At 41.8% G+C, this 9,866-nt stretch overlaps 1 protein-coding gene across 1 annotated transcript; it reads right to left on the minus strand.

Moving 5' to 3' along the window:
- Positions 1–432: 432 nt before the first annotated feature.
- LOC100712021 (protein L-Myc-1b) lies at positions 433–3,783 on the minus strand. The gene is made up of 3 exons (XM_003447760.5): positions 3,501–3,783; positions 2,381–2,986; positions 433–1,711 (listed from the first exon to the last, which is right to left on the minus strand). Exons 2-3 carry the CDS (start codon positions 2,904–2,906, stop codon positions 1,128–1,130), a joined length of 1,110 nt encoding a protein of 369 aa, XP_003447808.1. The 5' UTR covers positions 2,907–2,986; positions 3,501–3,783; the 3' UTR covers positions 433–1,127.
- Between the last annotated feature and the right edge of the window lie 6,083 nt (positions 3,784–9,866).

Consider the following 9,866-nt stretch of genomic DNA (forward strand, 5'->3'; position numbering starts at 1 on the left):
GATTCTCCTTGACTGCATTACCTGTGTGAATAGCTGCACTGGATCCAAGCAGATGTTTAAAAGAAAAAAAAACCCAAGGGACTGTTCTAAAGATACCGATTGTATTTGTGTGTGAGCGTGACCCAATTCAGAGCACATCAGGTGCCCAGCATGCAGCAGTCACTGCAGAGGGGAGAATCGCACAGGCATCTCTTCAAGGACGAGTCTCAAGGACAACCTCAGCTCAACCTTGTGTAGACCGGCATCTTGTGCAGGAGAATCAATACGTTAAGATACTGTTGGCTAATTTGAATGATCTGCCCTTATTTTACACTTGATCGGGTACAATAGAGGGCAATGTTTCTGCAGGGCAGCAGCTCATCAGCACCACTGGGAGGCACTTTGCCGCTCGTAACTTTCTCTATTTGAATAAAACAAACAGTAGACGTCAGGTTCGTATGCAAATATGGTATAAAAATTTAATGATGCTATTGTTGTTAGCATGCTTATGAAACAAAATCAGAAGAAGCATTGAAAGTGACGTGTGAGTATAAAGTACAGTAGTGCAACCTTTATCATCCCAGTTTTCCTCCTATTATCCTATCAAAACAGAAGCTTTTGGGTAGCCTGGTGTTACACCACCCAGAGGAGCAGAGTCTTTGTTTTATGGAACCTCAAATAATCAGTCATACAAAAAAAAAAAAAAAAAAAAAAAAAAAAAAAACAAACAATAGGTAATTCATTCACTCCCAGCTACACAGAAAGGCATTCATGCATCACTCCATGTGCAATGGTGAAATGAAGAAACACACATATTCAAAAGGCTACAAATGTTTGCTCTTGATAAGCAATTAATTAACAGGCAATTCACATCATGGTATTGATGAGCATCAATTCATCAACCCAATTATTGACCAAAAAAAAAAAAGGAAAATCTAACCACTCCTCATCGTCAGAACAGGTTCACAGGCCAGCACAGTCAATCCACAAAAACAGCTGAATGCATTCCAGACAAATTTCACAGCTACTCACATGAGGCATGTAGAAAACAAAAAGCATAGCTTTTCAAAAGTGACGGGTAACTTGTGAGCAAAAGTTCTCGGGGGTGAATGAGGCAGTTTATTTTGAAGGCGCGCTTGTTTGGAGGCTCAAGAGCACTTGAGTTCAGATAGCCTGCGAAGGAGCTGCTGGCGTCTGGATTTGAGGCGCTTCTTCTCCTGCAGCTGCCGTTTCTCCCTGTTGTGCAGCTCCATGAGGTACTCTGTCGCCTGGGTCAGGATGGCCACCTTTGGTGTTTTGGCCGACTCCAGGCCGGGTATCTGATCCCGTAGGGCAAGGAAACGAGACCTGAGGTCATTCCTCCTCTTCCTCTCAAGGAAATTGTGGTTTCGTCTGCGGTCCGTGTCGTCTGTGTCCGAGTTCTGCGAAGCCTCCGAGGGGGATGATGGTTGGGAGAGATGAGCTGAAGCACTGGGTCCCATAAAGGCACGCTTGCTTGAGGGTTCTTCCTCCTCCTCCTCTTCCTCCTCATCATCCTCTTCCTCCTCCGGTTCTGGCTCACTGTCTGGGGAACGAGCAGCATAGTTGTGCTGCTGTCTGTGGACAGACATGTGAAAACGTTTGGGGCAGGGGTCCGCCCGGACCGTGATGGTGACTGGTTTTCGGACATTTACCAGCCGCACCCGGTTCTGCTTGTTCTCCACCGTGACTACATCGATCTCCTCTTCATCATCTGTTGTCACACAGACAAATAACTCATTAGTAAACACAGAAAAGGGACTCACTCTGCAAACTTGCAAATTCCCACAAAGCACTCAAGCTAGTTCAACCTTTAAAAGCAATTCCATAAAACAAACAAGCAAATCCCTATCACTCAGTGCCTGGATTGCAGAGCAGCAGGTGAAGCACTTAGAGCGGTGGTGGTGCATGCCAGGTTCAATTCCATGGCAGGAATTGAGGCTTTAACCACTGAGCATTAATCAGCAGCTTCAATGAACACTTTATATGCTGATAGGGGACAACCCCTAATTTGGGAAATGCTTGAAAGTTATTCTCACGGTCTGTCAGTGTTTTTGAAACAGCAATAAATCATCAGCGGGTTACCCCACCCTTCTACTGCACTTGATTTCAATGCAGAGCCAGAGGAAGATAGAGAATTGGGGGAGGGAGGAGGGGGGGGGGGGTGTAGAGCGAGAGTAGCAGGGGCGCGGTTTTTAAAATACTACACTCAGCAAGCTTCCAGCCTTTAGGTGACTGTGTCACACTTGACAACCCCACCATGCAAGTCAGACCACAGCTATGCAACCGCAGCCCCCGCTTTCCAAATTACGCACTGTTATGGGCAATTTAATCCTGGAGCAGGGCAGGGTGGGGCAAATCAGAGGCATGGCTGTATCCTTACCAGAGGAATCAGAGCGGGACTCAGAGCCAGATGACGCCGGCTTCCTGCAGCTGCTTGCGGGGAAGGTGAGAACAGCAGCAGGGTCGACGCAGTCCGTCGCCTTGATGGAGAGCAAGCTACCAGGCGAGACGCACTGCGCTTTGTTCGCTCTTGCAGAGATCTGGGGGACGGGGGAAACACCAGTGTGCCCCGCAGCCGGCGTTCTCCCATTGACCTTCTCCAGCTGCTTGCTGGCAGAGAAGCTACTCCACATGCAGTCCTGAATTATGTGGGAGCTGAGGTTACCGAATAACTCCTCGGTGTCCGGGATGAACTGACCCTCGCACTCGTCCTCCTGGCCCAGCATTTTGGAAAACACGCTGAGCCTGTCTCCCGCCGAGAGGGGGTTCAGAGTCCGGGTGGGAGACATGGGAGGGGTAGGAAGCAGCTCGAACTTTTTCCATATGTCTTCGCTTGGTGCGGTTGATTTGTAAAAATCCTCCTCGGTATCCAAATAATCGAAAAAATAGTGCGAGTCGAAGTCCATTTTCCCAGCTAATAATATCCTCCAGAGTTTATTCCCAGGAATGATCCAGTGGCACACACGAGTGGCTTCTGAAAAACGTTCTGCACAACCAGAGAGGAAATTTCAGAGAGATTAGCAATGATCTTTTTAAAGCAGCCTAGTTCCCAGCATATGCACGATCACATATCAAGTAGCCCATCCATCTAATGGGACACTATCAGGACATCGCAATCCCCCTAACAGCCTACTTTCTACAAATGGGACCATATCAATAATTGATGCCATCTTGCAGATGCTCCTCTTTGCACTGATGGACTAAAGCTGTTCAGACACATATGGTTATTAAATAATCTAGTTGTGTGTGTGTGTGTGTGTGTGTGTGTGTGTGTGTGTGTGTGTAAACTTGGGATTTAAAACAAGTGTGAGGGCACACGAGAGGCTACAATAACTGCGTAAAAGTGCCAGACGGTATTTCCTGAATTGAAAACAGCGCTTTGTTCCACTAAGCAGCTATGTGAAGCGGAGGAGATCACTGAGCAGCCACACTGTTACTAAACAGGTCCGTTTCTTCAAGTGAAACTTTCAAAGACGAGACTACAGAATTAAACCACTTACCGGCTCTCCCCGAAATTTCCGATGCGTAATTCAGCGCACAGGAAAAAAAATAGAAATCCCCCCAACGGCAACCAAAGACCCAATTGTCTTCAATTCACGGAAATGTGATAGATAAAAACCAAACCCCGAGTTGTTTCTGGTGTGCGATCTACACGTTTTTGTTCCAGATAAATAAAACAAAAGAACACAAAAATAAGAGAGCCCAAAAAACGCCGGGGGTGAAACAGCACGCACTCGCCCCGGCCTCCACAATAAAGAGCCACACAGTGCGTTTTTCGCGCCAGTGGAATACCCTGTTATAAGGCGTCTGAAGCAGGGAGGAGCCTCAGCGTGCTCTGCAGCAAGCTGTAGATCCGGGTAAGCTCCCTTCATTTGCATCAGAGCCGTAGTGTAGGTGGGGTTGTTGCACAGCACCGCCCTGGCTGCTACACCAGTAATGATTACAATAACTGACACTTATTTTCATATCATTTTTCACTGTTCTTGGCAATTGTGGTCGAATGGGGAAAGAAGAATAAGGGAAGCTAGGAAATGTTTTCCGTTGCAGAAGAACAATGCAGGGCAAATGTGCTCGATCCAGACTTGTTACTGTTTGGTGTGGTGTGGAATATTTCCACCTTATTGCATTTTAAGTTTGAATTGAACGTTTTATGGTTAGTCATAAAATATAAAGCACTAAATAATATATTACTAAAACCTAATGGTTTTTAACTTGTCACATTCAACAAAACTGCATGCCCAGAATGTTTAGTTTAAATCATTTAATTACATGTCAGTTTTCGGTTTTCATTTTGTTACAAAATTAAAGAGTAAAATGTTGAATCTGATGCAATCTGGTCCAATAAAATATTCGTGCTTGACATGATAATACCCACGGGAGCCATTTTTGCATGAAAAGTGCTGCAGATATAGGACCAACTCAGTATTTTGACATTGTTTTGCATGTAGCACTAAATCAGTTTTAGACCCAGTTTTCACTGTGGGGCCACGTTGCATTTGATGTCGTTACTCACTTCAGTCTCTAATCAAACAAAACTGTGAGACAAGGCTGTCAACCCTGAAGCCAAACAATACTTTTAAGATTAAGACCGTTTTCTCTAATCCCATCAAAATCTGCAGAACTGGCAGTTAAAGGCTATAAAAAAATGTCAGAGTAGTTGGAGTTAATCTTCATTGCTGATAAGCAGTGGTAAGAAGTTACTCTTAAATGAGTTCAAATGTGGATTGACTGGGCATGGAGCAGTTTTCCAAAGCTGCATGCGAACCCCTGTTGAATCACACTAGCAGGCCTCTTCATTTGTATTACAAAAGCTATGAATTCAAAGGAGATAGACCTTCATTTCCATACACAACATCTTCACAAAGACAAAGTCTGAAGTAGTTAATAGGTGTATTCTGTCCCAAGTTATGAAACATTGTCCTGCCGCTGGGTGGAGCGCACATCTTTGAACGACCAGCTTTTATCACAAAAGATCACCAAGCACCCAATCAATGTTCAGCTGTTAAAATATCTGGCTGCGGGGGTGAAGTGATCAGAGTAATCTTCTTTACAGTTGGAGCAAACCTTTCCAGCAGCTGCAGGTTAACGTCTTAAACAAACACTGCTATGTTTGCTTTTAACTTCCCACTTACAGATGACAGTTACAGCTTTGCCGGCAGCATAAGTCTACCCTCAACTGACCTCAGACGTTTAATCATGTTAACACTGATCATGATGTAATCACTGGGTAATGATGAGGCTTTGTGCTCACTGGCAAGCAAAAGGTCAAAGTTTGCCAGCGTCTCGTGATCAAACAACAGCAGACTGAAATTGTACGCCACCCCAAATCTTCGATTACTGGATCTTTATAATAATTGTCCTGGCACAACATAGAGTCAAAAGATAGGGGGGGGGGGGGGATTTTGAAGCACTTAGAGGTTAAAATTCTTAATTCTTGATTTTTAAGATCACCAGCTTACAAAAGAACAACATAAACTCTCCAAACACCGCCTGGCAAGTAGCAGCTCTGGAGCGTTTCAACACATAATTAGAGCTTCCTGAGCAGATGGTGTATGCCAAGAGTAACCATTTCTATCTCCACTGAAAGTTCAGAACTTAAACTCAGGAGTGAGCCCCCAAGACGTGAGACATATGTCTAAAGTATAAGCTGCATTTAAGTTACAAGTCTTCATATCCATAATCGAGTTCATCTTATTTGTGTTGTTCAAATTGTTGTGACTTTTTAAAAATAGCAAAATAAAGGAAAACTTGTTATGTCTGCAGAACCTTGTGATATTTTAAAGCAGATTCAGCGATGTTCTAAATAAAAAATGAGTTGAACACTTTGAAATCTGGGCTCATTTTAAGCTTCACCGATGTGATTTTGGAGCTCTTTTGCCCTCAAAGCAAAGACCACAGCCTTTAGATCCTGCAGCTTCACATCCTATAATTACACAGTGGACCAGCCCTCAGTCTGCTATGTTGGGACTGTTTCATCCCTGCCAAAGAGAAAGAAGAAAAACACTGGTCTCATAAAATTCAGATGAGTTCCTCCTCCTCTGCTCGTCTTTTCGGTCCCTTTCGTTAAAACCTGGAGATACTTTCTTCAGCCGAGACAATGTAGGGGTAACAATGCTTAACACCAACAATAGTATCTCCCCAGGTCACAGCCCAGCTTAACTTCAAGTACCCTCCATTGTTCTTTATTGTTATATTAACATATGTGTGAGGGTGGTAAAAAGGGGGTGCAGGGACTTGGGTTTCCCCCTCAGTAGAGCCCTCATGTATCTGTAACACCCACTCAGCAGCATGAAGAACATCAAGCACTGCTGTGGAGGAATTTGGATGGGTTTTCAGGGTCTGTCTGTAGAATTGTCCCCATTTGCTACACAAGGGTGGGGGTGTCCTGTTCCCCACGACCCCAGTAACACACAGAACCTCCTAACCCTGACCTCTGACCCTATCCTCCCAAATATCTTTAACAGGTCTAAAAATGGAACCAGCCAACCAACTGCGCAGGAGAAAGAAAACATAAATAAATCCCAAAGTCTTATTGCTCCCCTGGGATGTAAGCCATCATAGTGTGACACCTCAGGGCCTTCCTGAGAATACTATGAGAGTTTATTCAGCAGGGCGCCAGTTTTACCTGCTAACTGTTGTCACATGCCAAAGATTTGTATCAGTCAAAGCATGCATTACATCAGCTTTTCACTGCTGATGTTATCTCACACGTGTTCACTTCCTCAGTTAACTGCCGCACATAGTGAAAGGATTATAGATATGATTGCTGTGTAAGTTATTGATTTAATACAATGATGAAATCAACACTTGTGGAAAGTGAGCATGCTTAAAGACATGATTGAAAAATCTTTACAGTTTTTAATTGATTTTTTCATCATTCTGCAGTTTCTCATCACAGCACTGTCAGTCACTTCAAACACAATGAAGCACTTTACATACAAGATGAACTAAGTTCTGTGCAAATATTTCAAAGGACAAACCAGTCATGTGTCTACAATTGAGAACCTAGCAAAGAATCAGTGTGTTTCTAGCAGCCTGTCACAAAAACACATAATTTGTTCACCTCTTTAGTTGAATCTCTGAAAAATGCCAGATGGTCATAACGGGCATAAAATTGTAGTTGTGCACTGATCTGATGTGAAAAGATCTATTAGCCAGAAACGGGGAAATGGGGAGAAAATGCTGAGGCATGCCAAATTACACAAGGATGATTTGCCGATCAGTAGCAACACGTCTAATAGAGTCATCACTTCAGGTTTAAAGTTTTTGGGTAAAATTTTCAATATGTGCAGAGAAGTTCAGGAAAGAATAAAGGTGTTCATACCAAATATTGACTTTGACGTTTGTTAGAATTGCCCCCCTGCCATACACTGAATTTCCATGCATATTTTAGTGAACCGCTGCAGCTACTTCTCCTTTTCCTAACGAAATAGAAAGAAATTAGTGTTGGCTCAAGACTTTTGCACAGTACTGTATGTGCCAAAGTTTAATGAAACGGTTTAAAGAGGCCATGAGAACACTGCTAGTAGACTGACTTAGACTGCCACCTGGTGCTTGCTAAGGGTAAATAATCTGGGAATTGATTTCTCTGAAGTGCACCTGAAACACTCGAGTGAGATAACAGAGAGGGAGATGAATGTTGAAAGGCAGGCAGCTATTTTCAATGCACGCAGGTAAAATCTGCTCAAAGAGTGAGCAAAGTCTTGCATTAAAAACACATTAGGAAACAAATCAAAAGTACTATGAGCAGTGTCTACTTCAAGGATCACATCTTTTTTTCTTTCTCATTTTGTGCTCATTTTAGTCTTTATTTTTACAAAATACAACTGAAACACAATGCCATCAAACAGGAACCATTAAAACATGGCTGACCCTAATTTTTAAATTAAATGAAGAAACAGGCAGCTGTTGATTAGCACTGTTGCCTCACAGAAAGAAGGTCCTGAGTTCAATTCCATCATTTAGCCTTTTTCCATAAAGACATGCAGTAGTGAGGTTGAGTTGAGTGCGAATGATAGTCTGTTAGCCTGGCGACCTGTCCAGGGTGTACCCTGACTCTTGCGACCCTGACAAGGAAAAGAGGATGGATGGAAGAGAAAACTGATGTTCTATTGTTACAATTCTCTCACCATCGTAAGTGGTGTTCTTGGCCCTTACATTAGATCCTTCACATTCACACCTATGGGCAATTTAGAAACATCAGTTAACCGAAACCACTAATCAACAAAATGAAGCTGTTGTCAGAGCAAGCTTCTTTGAGCTAAGGCTCATTAAAAAGGATTAAGGTGTGCCTCACCTTCACTGATTTTGAGAAGATGATTCTCAGATTTTTTTTTTAATCTTTTTTTAAATGTATCTATTGAAATAGTTCATTCAGTTGTTTTTTTTTACACTGATTCACAATTAGAAATGATTTTACATTTTATGAGTTTATGCTGCACTATAATATTATTATTATAATTATTATTAGTAACAGTGATAAAAAAAATATTCCATTTAATTTAACATGATAGAATATTTACTTTCTGCATCATATAGTGATGCAGAAATATGATGTAATGTTTAACTTCCTAGAACGGAACTAATTTGCTTTTATTGGCGTGAACATTACCACTGTGCAGTGAAGCTGTAAGTTTGAAAAGATCACAAACTACAGCATCACTACAAATTGTAAACAGTCGTACAGAAGCCCTTTTCCAGGAATGTAGGGATATATATACATATATATCCTTGTTATTCTTTGAATTTCTGCCTTGCAACCACAAAAGGGCTCATTTCGCTTGTGTCGCTTCCAGCTCATCCATATGAGTAATCCAGGTACCCTTTGAGTCAATAGTGAAAAATAATAGGGAACACTTCATCTGAATCATGGTTTTAGTGAATCATGAGCTTTGCTGGGTCTAAAAATAGTGAATTCGCGTCACAGATTAATGAGATTCACATCTTTTCCGTTCTGGCAAATTTTGGCTTTCTATGGGTAAATCCACTAGATGGCGCTATAATGAAAGTTTTTGCTGCATATAGTTTGCAAAGAGTTTATTTTCTTCTGGTGCCCTGAAACATGCATATTTTTATGATTGTAATAATTTAATTGAACTGTTCAGATGTTACTATACGATCGTATTTTAGGCTCCTTCAGTTATCTGACAGAACTTATTGTTTTTCTTCATGATTATCATTATTATTATTATTATCATTATTATTATTATTAACATATGACATTTAGGCATGCAAGAGTTCAGCTGTGTTGAAGGAATGGAAGGAAAGAAGGTATTGTAGTGTTGAGTTTGAATATATAATCTTAAATGCTAATACGCTGATTATATTGGTTTATATAGTAGAGGCCCAACTCTTAGTACAGTTTGTGCCGACAGGAAACCACATGCTTTTGCAGAAGTTTAAGGATTAAATCTAGACTTTTCATTTCTTTGTAAGTGAGTCAACTACTGCTTTACTGCAGTCTTACATACATAAAGTGCACAAATTCAGCAAATAATTTTCTCGGCTGTACAATCAACTAGTGTCTGTCATTTGACTCAAAGTGAAACTGGGTGAATGGGGGAAGCTGTCTGGAAGCTATTCACAAGTACAAAACTTCCTTTCACTTTTACTTTTCACTTTCTAAAGCAAATGAGACATAGAGTTTAAACATTATACCCAGTGCAAAAGAGTTTTAAGCAAAATAAAGTAAGAATAACTAACATGAAGCTGACCATGTCCATCCGCACAGTGTCTCCATCCTCTGATGTTGCTTCCTGCAGGATAACACCATGTTCAACTGATTTCTTGACCATGACAATGAGTTCACTGTACTCGAATGACCTCCACTGTCACCAGATCTCAGTCCAATAGAGCGCCTTTGGCAT

This window comes from Oreochromis niloticus, linkage group LG19, assembly GCF_001858045.2.
Source record: "Oreochromis niloticus isolate F11D_XX linkage group LG19, O_niloticus_UMD_NMBU, whole genome shotgun sequence".
Taxonomy (NCBI): Eukaryota; Metazoa; Chordata; class Actinopteri; order Cichliformes; family Cichlidae; genus Oreochromis; species Oreochromis niloticus.

Coding starts and splice junctions, on each gene's coding strand:
- LOC100712021 (XM_003447760.5), bottom strand. CDS start 2,906: ATGGACTTCGACTCGCACTATTTTTTCGATTATTTGGATACCGAGGAG. Junction 1,712..2,380: donor GTCCCGCTCTGATTCCTCTG/GTAAGGATACAG, acceptor GTGTGACAACAG/ATGATGAAGAGGAGATCGAT.